The 23,664-nt window shown below is 32.0% G+C and overlaps 1 protein-coding gene across 1 annotated transcript in view; it reads left to right on the top strand.

Moving 5' to 3' along the window:
• The window catches only part of LOC118197425 (puratrophin-1-like), a gene marked incomplete at its 5' end in the record, with an annotated part of 530,248 nt that overhangs the window by 257,725 nt on the left and 248,859 nt on the right, over positions 1 to 23,664 (top strand). The window contains 2 exons of the mRNA XM_085817830.1: positions 3,627 to 3,747; positions 21,496 to 21,595. Coding sequence (XP_085673956.1) covers positions 3,627 to 3,747; positions 21,496 to 21,595 — 221 coding nt within the window. The remainder of the gene's footprint in view (positions 1 to 3,626; positions 3,748 to 21,495; positions 21,596 to 23,664) is intronic.

Here is a 23,664-nt window from a genome sequence, read left to right as displayed (position 1 = left end):
ATATTTCTCATTCAATCAATTCATTTCTCACAAGGCAAAAATGCATAAAAAGCTCAAAACATCATTAAAAATTTGTTGTAAAATACAGGAAAACCTAAAACACTAAATACATTAAAAAATTTCTTTTTTTCGATTAAAATTTGAATTTTTACGTAAAAACAGGCAAATCGACCACCGGGCAGGAAGGCAAAAATTTCGGTGCACAACAATTTGGAGTTAGCTTTCGGCACCTCTTGGAGAAAAAAGACACCGAAATATGTGCATCAACAGACTTAATTCACTATACTTCTAAGAGTTCCAGATGTAAAGCAATTAGGTCCCACGTTAAGCTTAGCGAGACTTACACTTTTAAATTGTTGATCATTCTACAACTAAGGCATTCAGATTAACTAAAGGCATGAAATCCTTAACCGGAACTTAAGAACAACGTAATTCAATTACTTTTAAAGAAAAAACGCACAATTTACCAATGCATGAGAATAAGAAAACAGGACTCACCGAGCCTGGTAAGAGGTGTATATGTTACCGTGAAAGACCGAAATCGGAGAAAGTCGACTTTCACCGGAGAATGTCAACATTCACCAAATACGTCGGTGAAAGATCCAATATCTCTTTACATTCTTGTACATTCGAACCCTCACCGGTGTATGTCGACAATCACAGATATGCTCTGGTGTAGGTCGAAAGAGAGGAGTATATGTACACGCTGCCATTCCAAAAGGAAGTGTTCCACAAATAAATGCAGTTGTAAAAGCAAGGGCCTCTTGTGCAATTCAAAGTGTCATAATAGTTTAAGTTGTTGTAATAAAAAAGATTTGAATCACATAATTTAGTAAGTTTTTAACTCCTATTATTTTCCTTTCTCATTTTGAATGTACTGTGTGTTTTAAGTTCTTATATTCTTAAGTTCTTATTCTGAGTCTCAAGTGCGTTTTTTCGCGAATGAATTACGGAGAAGGAAATATAATATTCTTATATGTTCAAATGGTGAATGTCGACATTCACCGGTGTAAGTCAGAAATAAGAGTATTTGGAAAATATTTCAGATATACACCAAGCGACTATGTGAATGTTGACATTCACCGGTGAAAGTCGACATTCTCCAGATTTCGGTGTTTCACCGTAACATATACACTGGTTATCAGAATTAAAGGATGATGAGAAAAAATATAATCCGTAAGTTAATGGTTCAGCTAATTGCCCAATGCTATAATTATTTATGTTTATTAAATAAAACTGAACACAAACTTGCACTCCGTGCATAGGTTAGCGCCGGAAATATGCAAATTAGATGATAGACAATGTGGTGTGTAATGGACGCATGTTAGAATTCTGGTCTGGAGTGTTGTTTAAAGTCAATGTGGTTTCGGAAGTGATCGGTATTCAGTAGTTATGGCTCAAAGGCGTCATGTAAGTGAAGGTCAAAAACTGGCGAATAATTGGTAGAATCGAGTGAGGTCAAACACTGATGGAGGTCGCCGAAAATTTAATATCGCTCAAAATGTCACGTCAAGAGTTTGGAGCCGCATTTTAAGCTTTGGATCAGTTGAGAGACAGCCTGGTCAGTGGCGACCAAGAGCAGCAACTGCATAAGAAGACCGTTTTCTGTTGTTGTCGGCTCGAAAAAAACGCGAAGCTACTACAAGAGATTTGGTTTTAGACCTTTGGGCTTTCCTTTATGCCACAGGGAGCTCGAACTAACCGTTCTACTAGAGTTTTTGCTTATGGGTGACAGTACTTGGCCTTACCGAGCATATGCGGTGTCTGCATAGTTGCAGTCAGAATATACCACTTGAATGGATTGGCCGGCTTACCTGACTTGCACCCGATTGAGCATCTGTGGGATGCCTTAGAGCTCCAAATTTCAATACACCAAATTCCTCTCTGAACCCTCCAGGAACTGAATAGTGCACTTTTAGAAAAGTCGCGTGCAGCTCTACAAGACTTGATCATAGACTTTAACTACAAGACTTGATCATAGACTTTAACTACAAGACTTGATCATAGACTTTAACAAAGTCTATGAAATCAAGAAGTGAGGTGTGCATATCTGTCCAAAGTGACCATACACCATATTAAAGAAAAAAGAATTTCCAAAGGGGTGACTTAATTTTTCCATCATTTTCCAATTTCTGTAAATTTGCTTTTAATTTGAATATTTTGCGAATAATCAACTGCCGGACATCATAATTTATGTTAACTAATGCTTTTGTGCAAATTTCTATGAATAATTTTTCATTAAATATCAGTTACGTTTCATTTCTGTCATTATCCTTTAATTTTGATTAAATTATTGTTAATCGGTTATTTTTTGATTAAAAATGTTAAGATAAAAAATATGTAAATTAAAAATATTATATTTACTAGCGCTAAGCCCTTAATTCTCCCTGTCTATTCCAAGAACAGCAATGCCTTTTTCTGGACTACGCCGTTTCTAGATCATTCCATCTCATATGACTTGCGTATTGCTGATGACGTAGCTAATTCAGAATTTAATATTTTAAGAACTGAAATTTTTCTCTTGGTGAGCTTCCATATTGGTTAACTGCGCACTTTTTCTTCAGCTTTCTTGCCGTTAAAGCGCTACTTCGCTCGCTGACGTGTCGCTTAGCCTCTGCTACCTACTGTCCATTGTTCTAAAAATATAATCTGTATAAAATTGTGGGGTGCATAGCCCACCCACAATGATTTACAATGAAAAAGAATATGTGTCGTGAGAATTGATTATCAAGGAATAAAATTATCAGTAAAGCCTGTCTAAGTTATTACAACGTAAAGAACCATCGCCATTCCGTTGCAGCTTTCTCCAAGTCATCCAGACACACATGCGCACACCATCAGATACACATACACCTAGATGTGGGTGCATGTTTTTGTTTCGACAAAAATGGAAGGTGCTGAACTAGATGTTACTGCAATCCCATTAACAAAATTTCAACATTCTACGGCTAATTGTATTTAAATTATGCGGCATACGTACATACGACCATAAAGATATCACGAAAAAATCCCTTCTGACCCTTTTAGCATCCATTTTGAAAAAAAAAAAAAAAAAGGTGACCTTTACTCTGACCGTACGTACACATGTGACGCAAAAAAATCGTTCAAATTGATTCAAGAGCAGTCAATAGTATTTTAGTTGAAATATGATACCCGAAATTTTTCGGGGTTACAGTACTACCTTTACTTTATACAAGGAATTAAAAATAAAACACTTTTAATCCGCTTTTAACACTCAGCTTGGAACAAACTATTAGAAATGATACCGAGAAGCTCAGTCATTAATTGCATGGAAAGGTGCAAATACACTGTAAATAAAAAATTAGAACAATGAAAAAATAAAAGCTATTTACATTCTTTCCCACATCATCGTCAGGGCGTGAAATTAATGAAACAGCCTTTTTCTGAACTGTTAATGACACAGATTTATAAAAAATAAGTAAAATATTTTTTAATTGACGAACATATATGCCTACGACAGGCGATTGGGGAAATAAAGGTCGAATCAGGACTTTTGTGTTAACGCTATTATACTGAAAAGTATTAGAGAAAGAATTCTAATTCTCTGAAAGTTTTGCATTTTAAATGGTTTATTGAACATCGTTTTTGTTTTTATTTTGTTTTAGGTTGCCGCGATGTTAAAGGACGTAGTGTTGTTGTCATCTCCAGCGATGCGGTCAAAGATAGCCTTCAGTTGTCTTCTTGTCACTTGGCTCAGTTGTTGTTGTACTTCCACACCATTCCCAAGTAAGTACAAAAGTAAAGTTTATTTCACATTTGGTAATATTCCTTTGACTTTCCTAACATTTATTTAACTTGAGTAACATTCAGTTAACTTTTCTTACTTTCGTTTCACTTTTTTAATATTTGTCCTTGCTTTCAATTGCTTTCACTTTTTATTCTATTTTCCTAGTAGTTGTTTAACTTGTGATATTCCTTTCACTTCCGCAACATTCATTCCATTTTTTTATATATTTATGTGACTTTGGCAACATTCCTTTCGCTTTTAATTTCATTTTCTAATATTTATTTGGCTTAAGCAACATTTTTCTTGTTTTTGACACATGATTGAATTTTCTCAGGACTGCAGTGATTCTTTTTGGAGCTTAATCTTTATTAGTAGTTAGTTAGTTAGTTTCTGTGATTAAATAAAATCAATTACATGTAAAAAAAAGAAGCTCCAAATTTGTTAATTGGGTCCTTAGTTTTCATGATTAAGTAAAATCTTTCGCATTTACAGAAAATAAAAAAAATAAAAAAAAAAAATCCCTCGAAGTTTGTAAGTCAAACCCTGATTTTTATCTTAAAATCATTTTCAGACAAAAAGAAAAAAAAAAAAAAAAGAAAAGAAAAAGAAAAGAAAAATATCGCACTTACTTTGTGATTCTCCTGTTTTATAAATCAAACTTTGGATTTGTGATTAAGCAAAAACGTTTACATTAAAAAAAAAAAAAAAAAAAAAAAAAAAAACAAAGGTATCTGAAAGCTTTCAGATTTTATATTACGCCCAAAGGGAGTTTTTTTCACATGGAATTCAAAACGGGATTTAAAAAGTAATACAGACAGACATTCGACGCAAATTACCGTTAGACATTGTAACTTTTTGCGTTTCTACGCTAAAATACCAGTAAGAAATGTAAAAAACCTCACGCATAAAATATCCGTGTCTGAAGATGTATACGATATTATTAATGTTAATGGAACGCTCTGAAATGTTTGAGTTTGTTAATCAAAAATTCGTTAAAGTTTACAAAATATGAAATAGATAATAAAACACATTCCAAATTCCCAATTTGGCCTTCCAGATGCCCATATTCAAAACTTGATGTCTCTAGGTATTGTTGTTTTTTCACAGTGCGAGAAACATACATACATTTATGTAGATTCTTCATTATTTAATTTCTTTAAATATGATGCTGGACTCTAATATTTGGTGGCAACAGTTTCAAAAGTTAGTCAGACTTTTAGTGAACCAATGCAAAATCTCAAAAGGAAATTAATAGCCCTTCTGGACTAACGACCTTTGGGCTAAAAAAGTGAAAAGGAAAAAATCACGCTTTTGTAAATTGGGGGCCTCGTTTTGTGATTGAGTTATAACCGTTTACAGATAAAGTAAAAACAAAAACATCATAGTTGATTTGTGATTCTCCAGTTTTATAAATTGAGCCCTGGTTTTGTAGTTGAATGTAATCGTTTTCAGATAAAAAAGTAAAAAGAAAACATCGCAGGTAATTTGTGATTGTTCCCAGAACTCCGTTATTGTTAATCCAATTTTATGATTAACTCTTTTGCAGATAAAGAGAGTATAAAAACAGAAACATAGTTCCGATTTCGTAAATTGAGCCCAGGTTTTGTGATTGAGTAAAATCGCTTTCATGTAAAGAAAAGTTTTTAAAAAAAAAGACATCTGTGGTTTTTCTAGGTCTCTGGTTTGTTAATCGGACTGTAGTTTTCGTGATTAATTAAAATCCTTTACAGATAAATAAAAAACAAAAAAGTCGCCCCTGTTTTATAAATCGGGCATTTTCTTTTGAGATTGAGTAAAATCCTTTACAGATAAAAAAAAGTAAAAGAAAACATCACATTTTTGATTCTGCAGTTTTGAAAATCGTACATTTGTTTTTAGATAAAGAAATTAAAAAAGGGAGAAACGCAGCCTTTAATTTTTGTGAATAGATCCCTAACTTTGTGACTGAATAATAGTTTTTATGAATAATAAAATTAAAAAAGAAGCACATTTGTAGGTACTTTGTGAAATTAGGAAAGAAAAAAGAGTAAAATCACGTCAATTCTATTAATCGGGTGGGTGTATTCGAACTGCGCTAATGAAAATCCCCCCCGGGTCGAGCCATAGTCCAACTGCGCCAATCAGAATTTCTTTCCCCTGCTGCCTACAGGGTTATAATTTAACTTTTCGAAGCCAACTGTAGCCAAGAGGAAAATAAAAAGAAATAAATAGAATTACATATCACATGACCAAGTAAAAAACTATCTAACAAGCAGGCTAGTTACTTGAATAACAGTAATAAATGCGAGAGCTAACAAAGAAAATAAAAGGTATTGGTAAACATACATATTAGCATTACAAACATCTTTCATTTATGATAATAATATCATAAATTAAATAATTATAAAGCATACAATTTATATTTTTAATAAATTACATCAATAATAGTCAAAATGTCTGAACTAGACTGGAAAATTTAATAGAGTTCACTAGCGTGCAAAAAATTATTTCATATCAAAGTGTGTTAAAGTGTGCTAAAAATATTTTTTGTTAATTAAAGTAATCATGTAAATGTTTGCAGAAATTAAATTTAGTTAAATTTAAAAAAAGCTTAGCATGAAATCTATTATAACAACATTACTATGCATTTGGAACACTGACCTATAAATTGTAAATAAATTTAAATTATTATGCTTAGAAGTTTTTTCTAAAATTTATCTAGAAGAAAGGAATTAGATAAACAATACTGCAATTTAATATAATCAGTCAGGCCTCTCAATAAATAAAAGTTTATTTTTTTAACCAAAAATTAAAAATTGCGATGCAAAAGTTTGAGTAATATACTTGGAAATATCTGAACATATAATTAATTAGAAATGTATAATTAAATTAATAACAAGCTAATTAACAGTAACATTAAGCTTAATTTCATTCAATCTAAAACAAGCAATCGATCAGGAGCTCCGCATAACTGAAGTTTTAATGCTATTTTACGTAGATTTGCGTATAAAATAAAAGTTGCACTTGTGAAACAAGTGAATTAATGTAGTGATAGCCAACAGGAATTAAAATACAGTGGTTAAAAATATAGCAACTTGTCAGAAGGTATGCAAAGTTGCCATGGCTAGAGAAATTGAATGATTATAGAAAACTCATAAAGTTAAGCGCTACAGTGTGAAAAGAAAATTCTGGAATAAACATGATGGGGAAATAATCCTTAATTTATTGATATCCATATAAAATCTATGCTTTTGGAAAAATGTTACATATAATTTGCACCGAGGTATCAATCACCGAAACTGAGTTAATTTCTTTCCTTATTTTTTCTTATTAGAGGGATTTGTAAAAAGATATGCTAAGGTAAAGGTAAAAATTTTTGCAATACTTTTAAAGAATAAACTAAAAAAGTATTTTTACTTCATGAACTGAAATTTTTACGCTACATTTTTATACAGTAAATAAGTACAAAAAAAGAAAGAGCTGGGGGATCACTGGGACTAGAAACTCGGGTCGAACTACCAATGTTTAGTGGCTTTTCCACAAGACCTTTTGAAATTAGGCTGAACAATATATCAAAGAAAATAGAAGATACAGCACAGGTAAGAACAAAAGTGGGCTGAATTAGAGATTTACATGTTTGGTGAATGAGTTAAGCTTACCTGTATGCCATTATGAAATTTTAGGAATGTAGCATAAAAGCATGAGTGAAGAAGGCAATGGCAATCTAAATCATTGTAATCTAAATTTATATTATTATGAGTATCTGCTATTAATTTCAATACTGCTGAAAAAATTGTAAATGAATTACATTATAAATCACATGAACTCGTTGCATTATAAATTAAAACAGAAATATTATTAGCGTGATTTAGCGACCATCTTTGTTAACAAATAATTTCAAGTAATTAATTTTACAAATAATTCAGCCTGAAACTAGGTTGGAAAATAAGCTACATGCTGAAGATTAAGCTTTGCCAAGTATTAGAAACATCTTCTGTTAACTAGAGTTGTGATGCAAGAATTTGTAAAAATTATCATTTAACTATAATAATTACATAAATAATAAATAATACAATACAAAGACAATACAAAGTATATAAATTCTACATGCAGGAAAACTTATGTACAGTGCAACAATATGTGAAAAAGGAATGGATTAAAAGGGAACTGAAAATCCCAGGATATGAATATAAGGGAGTTTATTTTTAAAAATTTTTTTTGTTAATTATGAAAATTCTGCTGACGCTCATAATTATTAATTTATTAATTAAATGTGTATTAGAAATTAAATGTATGCCAAAGTACATCAGGTGGAAAACAGAATAAATATTTAAACGTTTCTAGTATTAAAATATGGAATTTGTAAGAAAGTTAAATAACCTTAAAATAACTTCAATAATTAAATATGGAAAGTTTAATACGGGAATATATTGCAATAATATTAGTGTGAATTTAGAACGACTTAAGAAGTCCAATTTTTAGATTTAATAAAAATAATTTTTATAATTAAATTAGAACTGTTTACCTAAAATGGTAAATTTGAAAGTTAAAACCATTCTGCTATCTAAGAAGATTTGTTAATATTTATCTAGACAAGAAACTTATTTAAGGTGAGCTACAGCTACAAATCCGATATTTGATACGTTGATTATGTATTAGTTTTGTGTATGTCATTAATCTATCAATTTAATCGATTCAAAACTGATATATATTATCAGTTTTGATATATATATATATATATATATATATATATATATATATATATATATATATATATATATATATATTCCTAAACAGTATTGATTAATTGATTATATTATCTCCTAAGTTTAATTAAAGTAGAATTATTTTAAAAGTGTGCATCCATACTGGTAAGTTATATTTTGAAAGATGTTTTGAAGTTATTTGAAAGCAAAATGTTAATAATGTTTTAACGGGGACTGGAGTTAAATCATCACGAAGAATAATATTACAATTGTAAAAGTAAAAATTAAAACATGTAATTATTGTCATTGATCGGAAATTAGTTGACTTTTCAAGGGGAACAAACCAACTCCCGTTCAATGATCAATAATTGATAAAAATACGTAAATATGAAAGTGTTTCGTCTTTACTCGAGTTATAAGTTAAAGCCAAACCGGCAATTCTAGTCAGGCCAAATATTTCCGCGAATAGTTGTTACTCAAAGAATTTATTCTCATGAAGCATTTTAGTCAATTCAATTTGGAGTAAAAATCAATTACTGTAGAGAAATCCTGTAAAACTCGAGTAATCGTCCCCGACACTATCATCTTTATGTATTTGAGTACTATATTATTTGTAGAAATTAAACATTGGAAATTGTCATTATGAAATCGAAATCAAAGTAAAGTTGAAATAAACATTATATATATCAGTCAGATATTTTTTCGTGCATTCGCATGTCTTCCAACATTAATTTTAACGGTTTTTTCGCGTGTTTACAGTTTTTTTCCAGTTTTTCCAGATAATTTTTTTTTAAAAATTCTTCTTAGTTCATATTTTAGTAATACAACGTGAGCTATTTCGTGGAGCTACAGCTCCTGGTAACTTTTTAGCAAGGTCGCTGCAATGTTTCTACCTACTATTATTTCGTATCTTTTCGCAGCATTATGCGCAAAAAATTTTTGAGACCAAGTAGGTCTTGCGTCTCATTACTAGTTAGCTTTACAATTTCTATTTCTATTATATATATATATATATATCAGCGACTAAAATCTACAACTTGGAAAGTTTTTAATTCTTATAGAGAATAAAAAAGATCTGGCTCATCATTCCTTTAAGCATCATAAAACTTTAAAATGAGTGTAAAAGAAATTTATTTTTTAACACACGCCAGACTTTAAATTAATATTTGTTTTACATGCACAGTTTTTACAATATTGATAAACGAAAATAAAGGCTTGCAGTCTCAACAGGATGTCCCATTAATGGCGATAAACGACTTTTTGTAGAACTCAATCTTCCTGGAAAGAAATGGGGGACAGGAAACGTCGCGCAGTTCGTGCATTAGAAAAGAGGGGGACGGGGATTTTCGATCAAATTCGGCGCAGTTCGTACCCTACCAATCGGGTGTTAACTTTTGCGATTAAGTAAAATCCTTAATGGATAGAGAAAGTAAAAAGAGAAATATTGCAGTTACTTTGTGATTGTTCCGGTTTTGTTAATCGGGCTTTATTTTCGCGATTATTAAGATCAATTGCTCATAAGAAAAGTAAAAAGAAAACATCACAGGTACTTTGTGATCCTCCAGTTTTATAAATCAGGTCTTTGTTTTGTGATTAAGTAAAATGGTTTATAGATGGAGAAAGTAAAAAAGAACAACATCGTTCCAGTTTTGTAAATCGGTTCCTAGTTTTTTGATCGAATAAAATTTTTTACAGATAATAAAAGTAAAAAAGAGAAACACATTTGCAGTGAATTTCTGATTTCCTTGATGTTTCTTTAATTAAAGCTAGGCTTCAGAAGCTAAACATTTAAAAAACGAAAAAAAAAAAAAAAAAGGAGAGAGCCTACTATTTTTCGTTTCATAATTGGCCCTGACAAGAAAAATCAGAAACTACATTCCTTCTGCGAGATATTCTGCCGTTGATTGGACAGCTGTTCCCCATATTTGCTCCAACTTTTAACTGATGAGGCATTTTGTAGCCTTGTGTTTAACGTCTTAGAATTCGCGCTGATGATGGTTGGGTGTGTCCTTAATTATTACACTTTTCTGACATTGATTTGCATTGATAGACAGTGGAGTCCACCACGTTGCAATTAGAACAATAGGAAAGTCGTCTGCGAACCCTTTACTCCCATTTATGTTGCACCCTTTGGTTCTTTCCTTTTGCATGTAAGGGGAGTTTGGGAAAGCCGAGCATCTGAAGGCGATTGTGTATTTAACCTGTTGGCATCTCAGACAAGTCAACTGGAACTAAATTTTTTTTTTAGTTTATTAAACGTCTAAAATATTTTGATTGAATTTCAACTACTGCATACTAAAAAACGGCATTTCAAGGTCATTGACTATCAGGCCGCCTTTACACTAAAGGTGCTGGCACCTCTGTGGAAGTTGGCAAATGTTTGCCGAGATAGAAATCATCATAAAGGTTATCTAACATAAAGATGCCGACACCTGGAAAGCATGTTCTTTTCCCCATGTCAGAAACTGAACTTCATAAGGGCGGCGGTATCTTTATAGGGAGAGTTTTGATAGGACGCAGAATAAGGATGCCGTGATATAAAGGTGCCGGCACCCCCATTCAAGGCAGCTACTATTCACTAATATTCATGGGAACGTGTCGGAATTGTAAGAAATGCTGCATTTTCCATGGTATTATAAGTGAAAAATTATAAAGGTTCCTTTACGTTTATAAGGGGATTTCGCCAGTGCTCGTAATAAAGGTGCTCTGATGTAAAGGTACCAGCACGTTGTTGTGTAATTTGAAGAAAAAGGCTAGAGGGCGCTGTTGCTCGCTTAGTTGTAAGAGAATAAAGTTTGTTCATGTTGAAGGCGGCGGCCTAAGAATACGCTCTGTATATAGTAATTAAAATATTGTCAAAAATGAAAAAGTGTTAAAATTAGTGAACTCACTGAACCACCATCATCTGATTTGGAGATGCACAAAATTATTACACGTCAGCGAACGTTATTTTCTTCAAGTTATAAACTGAACTTTGTAAGACTACCGACATCTTGATATCCTTTGCAAACAGTGATCCACCTGTATAAAGGTGCCTTTAGGATGGAAATTTTGGCAAGAACGAACCCATTATAAAGGTATTCTAAACTAATGGTAAATTTCCAGCAGTATCCAGGATTCTTGACGAAGATATTAAAGCTTCAACTATTCACTTAGATCTTAGCATGGGCGTCGCGGTATTTCGATGAAAGTTGCATTCTTTGTTGTCTAAAATGAACTACGTAATTGTGCCGGCAACCATTATGTGTTGCGGGGAAATGATTAAGTTGCAAAGAGTACTGGCATCTCCGTTCAAGGCGCCGACTTAGAGTCACATAAGCGTCCCGAATATAAATGAAGGCTGCATTCTTCGTGGTATAAAATGAGACTAAGTGTGCCGGTAGCTATACTGAATCGGCGACTATCCACTTAGTCTTCATGCGGGGTCCCAGAAATTTCACGAAATTTGCATAAAACTGAACTACATAAATGTGGCAAGCACTTCTTACGTCTTGACGAGCAGTGGCTATCTTACAAATGGTGCCGGCACTTTTTTCAGGTCAGCGTCTGTTCACTAAGATGTTCGTATGTGCGTCCCCAGAATCTTGAAGGTTGCATTCTTCATGATGCAAATTAGATTTTAAAGAAAAATTAAATGTGTTATGCTTTGTTGAGTGGCAACACTTTGCTTTTAAATCGCTGAGTTTTCTGATTAAATTTCTGGCAACTCATTGTTCTAAATAGTTGAGTTTCCCGATGAAAATAAGCACAAATATTTTATGCTTTGTCGAGTACCACTACCTTGCTTTCAAATCACTGAGTTTTCTGGCAAAATTTGAATACTAAATTATGTGATGCTTTGCCGAGTGCCAACGTGTTTCTTTTAAATCTCTGAATTTTCTGATAAATTTTAAAGATTACTATCTTATACTTTGCTTAGTGGCAATGCATTGTGTTTAAACCGGTGAGTTTTCAGGTTAAATTTGAAATTGAAATAACTTAAACTTTACCGAGTATTGCTTCTAAATCCGTGAATTTTTTGTTTCGGTGATAGTTTTATTGATTGATATTTGATGCTTCATATTGGTCTTAATGATGTCCACATTGATGCCATGTTACCTAAATTAGTATTCGGTATTCAAAACAAAATCAAAACATGTAAACAACGGAAGAATAAAGAGTAATAAAATTCATTTAACCAAGTTATGTAAATAACGGGAGTAAAAGGAGCAATAAAAATAAATAAACTAAGTTATGTGAATCACGAAAGAATAAACAACAATAAAAATAAATAAACCAAGTTATATATAAAGCGAAAGAATAAACAAGTTATGAAAATAACGAAAGAGCAAGCAACAATAAAAATAAGTAAACCGAGTTATATAAATAACGAAAATATATGGAACAATAAAAATGAACTAACCAAATTGTGTAAATAACGAAAGCATAAACAAAACAAAATAAATAAACCAAGCTATGTAAATAACGAAAGAATAAACAGTAATGAAAATAAATAGACCAAATTATGTAAACAATGAAAGCAAATAAATAAACCAAGTTATGTTAATTACGAATGAGTAAACAACAATAAAAATATATAAATTAAGTTATGTAAAAAGCGAAAGAATAAATAAGTCTTTGAAGTAACGAAACTGCAAGCGACAATAAAATACAGTGTCTCAAAAAAGTGATGGGACACTTGTGCTTTACAAAAGGAAACTGTAATAAAATAAATTAAAAAAACATGTAAAAATTTTTTGTGGGTGTGTTTCATACTTAAATTTAGTAACAATTATTACATAACATAGATTTTCTCAAAATATTAAAATATTAATTTAATAAAAATACAATTGTTTAGAACGGAGCAAAAAATGGCTTACATAAGTGATGGGACACTTACTTTTCCATCAAATATTTATCCAAAAAGTTTACTTTTTAAAAGGTTTTAATATTTTGTTGGATTTCCTTTTAACTTTTAAAACATGATTTAATCTTCTTGGGATGGATTCGTTTTTTTTTTTTTTTTTTGTGATTACTGGAGTGATTTTACCCCATTCGTCTTGAAGCACCGATTTTAATTGTTGTTTTGAAGAAATAGTGTGTTTGCGAATTCTTGATTCCAGTTCTTGCCAAATATTCTCTATGGGATTTAAGTCTGGAGATTGTGGTGGTGTTTTTATTACTTCAGAACAGTTATACAGCAGCCAGAGTCTTATTACTTCAGAACAGTTATACAGCAGCCAGAGTTTAATGTTCAAAGCAGTGTGCGTGGGGTCATTGTCCTGGTAGAATTTAAAATCGTTATGAAGGTTCAATTTTCGCGCTGAAGATTTCAAATTTTGATTTAAAATGTCAATATACTTGTACTGATTCATTATACTGTCAATAAAAACAAGAGTACCAACTCCAGCGGATGACATACACCCCCATACAATAACTCCTCCTCCACCATGTTTTACTGTTGGCACCAAGTTCTGTTTTCGAAATTCTTCCCTGGGTTTTCTCCATACCAAGATTCTACCGTCAGAACCAAATATATTAAATTTACTCTCATCAGGAAATATAACTTCATTCCAGTAATCAGAATTATTATTTATGTTGGATTTTGTGAAAGCCAGTCTGAGTTTTCTATTCTTTTCACTTACGAAGAATTTTTTCTTGGCTGCTCTACCGTGATATCCAGCAGATCGAATTACTCTTCTAATAGTCTAAGGTTTAACAATTGCTCCATATAATGCTTGTAAATCAGCAGCAACTTTAGGAGCACTCATTCTTGGATTTTTTTTAATATTTCGAACGATAATTCACTTTATTCCATTGGATAGCTTTGATGGTCGGCCAGATCTTCTTTTATCCTGAATCATATGATTCTTTTTATATCGTTTAATGATATTGTAAACTGTTGAATGACTCAAGTTAACTGTTTCAGGAGTTTCTCTAATAGATTTTTCACGTTCAATATGCAAATTAATAACTAATTTTCGAATTTTAGGCAAAGTTTCTTTTCGTTTAGCATTGATGGCTGCACAGAGCTAAAAAACACAAAAATTCCAAAACAAAGTGGAGAGAAATACTGCAGACGATTTTATAAATTATTGCCAATTGCTTTTGAGTAAAAATAAAAACCCAAAAAAATATTTTTATTGTAGTACGTAGTAGTATCTAATGGTGTCCCATCACTTATGTGAGCCATTTTTTGCTCCGTTTTAAACAATTATATTTTTATTAAATTAATATTTTAATATTTTGAGAAAATGTATGTTATGTAATAATTGTTACTAAATTTAAGTATGAAACACACCCACAAAAAATTTTTACATGTTTTTTTAATTAATTTTATTACAGTTTCCTTTTGTGAAGCATAAGTGTCCCATCACTTTTTTGAGACACTGTAAGTAAACCAAGTTAAAAGATAAAAGTATGAGGAATAATATAACCAAGTTACAAAAAATAAATTAACTAACTAAGCTATGTAAATAACGCAAGACCAAATTTAAAAAATAAAACCAATTATGCAAATAACCAAAGCGTGGACAATAAAAAATAAATAAACCAAGTTATGTAAATAACGAAAGAGTAAACAGCAATAAAAATAAATAGACCAAATTATGTAAACAACGAAAGATTAAACAACAATAAAATTAAATAAACCAAGTTTTAAATGATATTTTTATCCATGATAATCATTAAGCTTGGGTTATAGTTTTATCATTCGAATCCTTTGTTATCATTAATGACCGAGTACGCAATATGTTAGGGTTTTGTAATTTTTAATCTGTATGCATTTCATCATTTCATTTGATCATTTTAATCTGTATGTGTTTATGATTCTTTCAAGAAACAAAATTGTAGAAGTAATTCGCTAAGATATTTAATCTTAGTTTATCGTCTGGTAAAATTCAAAATACGTTTCGTTTTCCATCCCGTGACCTTGTGACATTGTCAAGGTCGATTTCTTTTTTATTTCAAGGGAGGGGGCATGGTTATTGCTGAAAAATGATTCTCATTGTTTCATGGATGCTGGATGAAATGACGAAACAATGAAGTGAAATTTTTTATGGTATTATTTACTATTGTTAAAAAACGTTTAAAATGAAATTGTAAAGATGGTCTCGTATAGAAGATACCAGCACACCTATGGAAGTTGATTTCTTCAACTTATAAAGTTAACTTTACAGAGATTCTGATTTTGTAAGGGTATGAGCACCTTTATGGACGGATATTCGTGGCAAACAGAAGCCCACTTTTGTAAAGTTTCCGACACCTTTAGGGTGGAGATTTTGTCAAAACCGAAACTATCGTGAAGGTACGGCACTTTGTTGGAAATTGCTTCCTCCAAGTTCTAAACTAAAGGTTTTCCTTTTTTTAGGTGCCGCACTTTTATCCTCGGACACTTTTATAGAGCACTGTCCCTCGAATAGTGACGCATTTGCATAGATGTGCGCCACTGTTTATGCGGAGACACTGATGAAACATTCTGTCTTTTCGAGCAGTGGCCGATTCGCGTGAAGTGCCGCACTTTTAAGCTAGGATGCCTCCTTTAAAAAGAATTTGGAAAAAAAAAAAAAAAAAAAAAAAAAAAAAAAAAAACATAAGTGAATTTTATGAAAATATGACATAATTTAATGATTCATATGAATAGCTACTATTCATGCAAATGGCTGCCTACTGTTCTTACAGATAGTTAATATTCATATGCTGCGGCATTCTTTTAAAAATTTCTGTCTATTCGGGAAGTGGCTAATTTATGTGAAGGTGAGGCCTTTTTTTTCATACTTAGGCACCCTAATGAAACTGTCTTTTCGAACAGTAGCTAATTCCATGAAATTGCCGCACTTTTTTTGTTGAGGCACCCTTTTAAAGCTTTCTGTATTCTGGAACATTGCGCGACTGTCGTGAAAGTACCGCTTTTTTTTTCACTAGACACACTTATAAAACCTTTTCACTTTTAGAGCTGTAGGCGATTTACATAAAAGTGCCGCACTTTTATGTGGGGCACCCTGATGGAACTTTCTGTTTTTAGGACAATGGCCGATTTGCGTATGGGTGCCGCACTTTTATTCGGAGCATAGAACTGGAACACCAAATAGTGAATTGTAAATACAAGTAAATAATGGAAACACTTTTAAATGAAATTCGACTTTATTCCACTTTGCTTATCACTGAATCATAAACAGAGATATTATCTCGCAGCAACAACAGCATGATAAATCTCGACTACCAGTCTTTAATCTTATTTCGAGTACCATTTTCCTTTTTCTCCCAAGATTTATTCGATTCGAAACAACTGTCACTCCAGCTGTCACCCAACTTCTTTTTCTCCCATTTCTTCTGCTTATATATATATATATATATATGCGATTTTTTGTTTATAAGAATAACTCTCAGCTTTGGAAATCATCCAAAGACTGTTTATCGTTTGCGGTATTATTCCATAATTCAAAACACACACCTGCTGAATGCACAAAGAGAAATGGAAGCGCCTTATGAATCGTCGTTTAGTGTCGTTTGCAGCTCGTGTGTGGTCCTTTGCATGTAAATCTTGTCACTTATAAATCATCATAATCGTTTGCAGAAGAAGAAAAAAAAAGGAGGACTGGTGACTGCAAGACATCGAATTCACTGAAGCATTTGAAATTGGATTGGCTGAAAAGATATGCACAGAAAAAAAGTAGGGCGAGCTGCATAGTGAAAATTAAGAGCTCCTGCAAGACTGCTTGTAAAGATGGTCTCGTATAGAAGACACCAGCACACCTATGGAAGTTGATTTCTTCAACTTATAAAGTTAACTTTACAGAGATTCTGATTTTATAAGGGTATGAGCACCTTTATGGACGGATATTCGTGGCAAACAGAAGCCCACTTTTGTAAAGTTTCCGACACCTTTAGGGTGGAGATTTTGTCAAAACCGAAACTATCGTGAAGGTACGGCACTTTGTTGGAAATTGCTTCCTCCAAGTTCTAAACTAAAGGTTTTCCTTTTTTTAGGTGCCGCACTTTTATCCTCGGACACCCTTATAGAGTACTGTCCCTCGAATAGTGACGCATTTGCATAGATGTGCGCCACTGTTTATGCGGAGACACTGATGAAACATTCTGTTTTTTCGAGCAGTGGCCGATTCGCGTGAAGTGCCGCACTTTTAAGCTAGGATGCTTCCTTTATAAAGGTAATAAAAAAAATATTATTTTAAAATTTTACGTTGACGTGTTTCTCTTCTAACTATACATACTGTATCGATTTCGAGAGCGACTGACATAGGCTAAGGGTGGTCTCAGTGCTGCGGATTCTGCAAGATGACCATTGATCGCCAAAGTACAAAGGCTCCCAGCATTATGTCACAAAGCTCCGTGGTACACTTATGAAGTTGCAACCTTCACCAAGATTGCGTGACGTTTCAGTGAAGATCTAGGTAAATAGTTGCCTACTCGAATGAAGGTGCCGGAACCTTTCCCAAGTTTGCCATCGATCATCAAGATATGCCGGCACCTTCAGAAATTCACTTTTATTTCAGTGAATAGCCACCGACTTGCGTAAAAGGTGTCTGTACCCTTATGAAGTTCAGTTTAGAACTTGGACTAAGCAATTTCCATGAAAGTGCCATACATATACGATGGTTTCTGTCTTGACGAAATCTTCATTCTAAAGGTACCGGCACTAATAACCGTCACTATATAAGCGGACCATGTTTGCTAATGGTGGTCCTGACATGAAAGTATATGCACACTTATAAAGCCGTGTCATTATTAGGTTCAGTTTATAACTTCGAGAAAAGCAGCTTTCGTCGAGGTGCTGGTACCTTTATTGGGATTCTCGACGAAATCTCCCCTTAAAAGTGCCGGCATCGTTACGAACTTCAATCTCTAACTTTGGGGGTTGAGCATGTCGTCGCAGTGCCGGCACCATTATGTCAGAGCATCTTTATGATGACTTCTGTCTTGGGTAACGCTTGCCGACTTAAAGGCGCTGGCATGTTTAGTGACGAGGTGGACATTTCTTTCGAACATTTTCTAGAATTCCCACAAGCCGCATCCGCTCCTGACACAAGCCTTTCTTTTTCAGGATGGAAAAAAAAATTATCGATGACGGTTAAAATGCAATGCACCGTTTGGAGCTAATATCTTTGAAGAGTTTATTTAGAACGAGCTCGAGGATTTTTTTTTTTTTTCCTCCTCCTGGAAAATGTCTAAAAAGGTGATGAAATGGCGAAATTACCTTGCCGCTAGTATGATAATTCTTTTTTTTAATCGATGCCTATTATGAAACTCTTTTCAACACCTCGATGGAAATTTACTTGGTAATTATTTTGATTATTGCTTCACTAAATAAAGATTCACTAGTAAAATATTAACTGATTTTTTTATCTATTTATTTGCCGTAATTTCTTGTCTTTATATAGCAACACCATTTCATCATTAGGCTTATTCAAATGAGGTCTTTAATGAGATGTGGCAAGTATTAGATATGTTTGATCAAGGAGATAAAAGAATTGATTAATGTCTTATACCTTTGACGCAAAGAGTTGAGACACACCCTATAGACATCACCAAATTAATGTGAAGTATAAATCAGTTCTATTCGTTTGAGCATTGTGTGGTTTCTAAATGATATAGCGTATAAATTTTATGTGTCAGTTATGTACATTATTTACAAAGACGATATATTATCATTTAAATCTAGGTCACTGTTTTATAATATTTTTCTTTTTAGTTACTTGTTTCTGATCAGAATTAATGGGCTGTTATTGTTGCCGAAGTATCATTAAGAAGTTATAACTATTATTATTAGTTTATTTATAATATAAATGCGGTAAGATGTATCATCTGTCGTCTGTAAAGCCTTGTGTTGCCATCCTGCAAAGCGTAAGGTGTTTATGTTAGCAAATTTAATCACAAAATTCGGCGATGTAAAAGAAGTGTATTGACATTCGCAATATATTTGTGTTCGAATTAAATCAACAAACTCCGCTGTTTAACATCGGTGTGTTGGCACTGCCCATATTAAAAGTTTTAGCAGTTTTAAATTTAAAGAAATCACTTTTATAAAAATCATAAAATCTGTCGTGCATACATATACCATGTAGTTTTTACATATATATAATATAAGTAGTACATAGAGTAGTAAAAACTATATTGTATATTATATGATATATTTATTATATACTACACAGTAGATTCACTATATACTTTATATACTATGCAATATATTCACTATATACTATAGTACATTTAGTATAAATTATTCAGTATACTTCATGCACGGTATATTTAGTATAACACAAGATATTTACTGTGCACTACTTTATAGTATATTTATTATGTATATACCTATATAGTACCTATATATTTACCCTGTATTACACTCTACATTTAATATATACTGTACTATGTACTATATAAATATGTAACATTGAAGTCATTGATTCGGAGAAAGTCTACCGATTATTGAATATGAACTACTGCTATTCTATATATTTTTATACCAACCGCCTAAAATAGTTATTATGAAAACAAAAATTTGGATGATTTGAATGAACCAAAACTTTAAGCACTTCTGTGATTTTGCTTTTGCAATCTGTGCAGCGTAAATGCGCTGAAAGGGATGCTTAATAATAAAACTAAAGCGACAAAAAATTGTGTTAGTAGGAGTAAGTCTAAGAGCAGATTCGAAAGAAGCTTAGCAGAAGCATGAAAGACCTAATCAAAGGCTCCAGTGTGACGTTAAAATCTAAATTCTTTCAGATTATCGTTTTTCTTTTTAAGCCCAAAAGAGACGTTAGTTTCGAATGGGATATTAGTCTCGAAACGGCGTTGAATCACTATAAACGGCGTATCACTTTTCAAATTGTTGTTACCAAATACTGTCGCCCTGTATTATATTTGAAGAAATTGTATAATTAAGAATATGCATGAATGTATGCATGTTTCTCGCATTGTAAAAAAGTAGCAATACCTAGACTAATCAAATTTTGATTAACGTAGTCCTCCACTCGAACATGAGTGCCTGGAAACCGGAATTTTGAATTTCGAATTTGTTTTACTATCTGTCTCATAATTTGTGAAACTTTAGCGAGTTTTGATTAACAAACGCAACGATTTCAAAGCGAGCTGTGCCAACACTGTACGGGGGTGGGACATTTTTATCTCCAGCTTGAGAGAGAGAGCTTATTGGAAATTCTAAAGATATATTGTTTTTAAATATTTTCTGATTTTGCTGTTGAATCGAATTTTATATGGCGTAAGTGTCAAGAATTTCATATTTAACAAAGTAAACATGCAAAACTTTAATAATAAAAAACAGAAAAAAAAAAGTTTTGTCAAACCTTCTTAGTAAGAAAATTGAACATTATGATGAACTGAGAAAGGACTTTAAGAAATAAATAAATAAATAATAATTTTTAAAAAAAGGCAGAAAAGTGTATATCAACACTTAACGCTGCATCGGGAATTCTGAACGTATACTGCTATGCTGCTTTTAAAATTTTTGTAATTTTGCTGCTGAATGATGTAAATGCGAAGAAAATAATGCTTAATAAATAAAGTTAAAAAGAAAAAAAAAGTGGGTTAGTAGAAATAGCATATCTGTAAAATTCCAGGTAGTATGTTAAGTATTGCTCTAACCATAAAGTGTAACACTTCAGTAAATACAGGAATAAGTGTAACAATCCCAAAGTGTAAAGCAAAGTATAACACACGCAGAATGTAACACGCGCAAAGTAAATGTACATAAAGTGAGTGTAACGGTTCAGTAAGAAAGTAAGTGCAGTTTCAGTCAAAACAGTGTGTTTAATTAAGTGTAGTTTCAATATTAATTAAATCCTAAAATTCTTATTAAATCTTTTGAGAATAATGCTATTTTCTACTCCTGGTAAAGCATATTAAGTACTTTTCTAATGGCGATCTTGACTACCACAGTAGATTACTGAACATAAACGCGATCTCTATAATCACCCTTTTTCGTAAACACCTCAATTAACGGACCTTTTCGTAAGAGCCAGAGCAATTAAATATGAATAATGAAGAGTTAATTACACGCTTTGAGAAATTAATATCAACTAGTAACCGAAATTGAAATTTCTCTTCTAGGAAAGAAGTCATTTCCAGAGGTTTCTTGATGTTGATCGATGCGTCCAGACATTCCGAGGAGTTCTGGAACGCCCTAGATGAAACCTTCTGCCTGATAGAAGTAAGTCCACATCTCATTAATTTTGCATTGTATTAAGTCTTCAAGCAATCTTTCATTGCAAATCCGCTAAGTTTTGCAAAAGACTTTGGCAAAGAAGGCTACGAGCGGATTATTTTTCACTTTTCAAGATTGTTATGTCATGAAATGATATTTATTGTTCATGAATACTAATGGATGTCAAGGATTTTTATTTTGTTTTGCTGAACAGTCAAAAAAATTAAGAAAGCAACATGTAATTATTTTATTGCATATACATAACCGGAAATTTAATACATATTTTATTGCCTTGAAATACATAGTTATGAGATTACGTATTTATCGCTCTCATCTAACAATGAATACGATGAGAGATGTAATAATTAGTATTTAATTACCATATATCAACTCTGCTTTTAGCCAAGATTTTGAAGTTTTAGGCTTGGTGTATATACGATTTCGAAATGTTTTCTAAAATAAATCGATCATAAAAGGGATATCTTAGGTTTAAATAATTGAAAAATATATTATTTTTACAAAGTAATTCAGCCAAAGATCATTTTAAATTAGTAACTTGTAATTAATACTAAAATTAATTGCTAATTAATTTAAAATAATTGAATAAAATATTAGTTTCACCAAGTAATTTGGTTATAAAAGTGGTATTATAGGTTTAAATAATTGAATAAAGGAGATTTTTACAAAAGAATGCGATCATGAAAATTATATACGTTTAAATAAATAAAAAAATTATTATCTTCATAAAATAATTCGATTATGGAAATGTTATTATGGCTTTAAATAATTGGAAAAAGATATTTTTACAAAAGAAATCGATCATAAAAATGGTATCAGGATTTCTAAAACTGTGGGTCGCGACCTCCAAGGGGGTCGCGGGACCTGCAGCAGGGTGTCGCCAAAAATTTTACCAGTTTTAATATTTCTTTAACTTATTATAATAATTTTACATTTACCAAATATTTTTACACAATGTATCTGAAAATAGATAAAGATAAGACAATACAGACAAACTAAAAAACGAAAACGTTTCGACGCATTCTTTTTATAATATAAACGTTCATTTTCCTTACTTTGCACATGACGCTGTCATTTCGTGTGTTACTTATTTAAACTTTTCACATTGTTCTATGTCTTAAAATTAGAAATTAAAGTTAATGATCTAAAACTGCAATAGTATATTACAGTACAAGTTAAAAAATTGACAGTTTCACTCACGCGTTTGTCGGATTTGCGCAATACTTATGAGATCGGTCAAAATTTTTGTAAATACTATGGAATCCTGGGGGTCGCGGAAAAATCTGAGTGATAAAAAGGGATCGCGACTGAAAAAAAGTTTAAGAAACCCTGGTTTAAATGAATAAAAAAAATTATTAATTTCATAAAGTAATTCGATTATGGAAATGATATTATAGATTTAAATAATTGGAAAAAAGATATTTTTACAAAAGAAATCGATCATGAAAATGGTATAAGTTTAAATAAATAAACAAATTATTACTTTCACAAAATGATTCGATCATGAAAATGATATTATAGGTTTAAATAATTGGAAAAAAGGTATTTTTACAAAAGTACTCGATCATGAAAATGATATAGATAATAATTGAAAACTAATAATTAAATAATTGAAAAGGAAAAGTATTTTCTACAAAATAATTCAGTGACGCAGGTTCAAACACACATTATTATGTCATGAAGTGATAATTACTGGTTGATGAATACCAGTGGATATCGGATTTTGTACATGTTTGCTGTAGTTATTAGGATATTTACCCTAATAACTATACGTAATAAATATACGTAATAAATATACGTATTAAATATACGTAAATAAATATACGTATTTATATTGAATTTTTACACGTGCTTGATTGCTTTTATCATAAAGAAGCTGCTTTGTGAAGTTTAGATATTTATTTTAAGGCTTTAAGTAGTCCTTTGCAGAGACATTAGGTATTTTTTGGAAGCAGGCAAGATGAAAAGTGAGCAATCGCCTTCGACGGGAATCGAACCACGGATCTCTGGAATACCGGGCCTGCGTGCAGAACCACTATACCACGAAGGCACGCTAG

This window comes from Stegodyphus dumicola, chromosome 5 (genome assembly GCF_044657685.1).
Source record: "Stegodyphus dumicola isolate Sdum_Otavi_A_Nest chromosome 5, ASM4465768v1".
Classification (NCBI taxonomy): domain Eukaryota; kingdom Metazoa; phylum Arthropoda; class Arachnida; order Araneae; family Eresidae; genus Stegodyphus; species Stegodyphus dumicola.
This window is presented reverse-complemented; position numbering and strand designations above follow the sequence as displayed.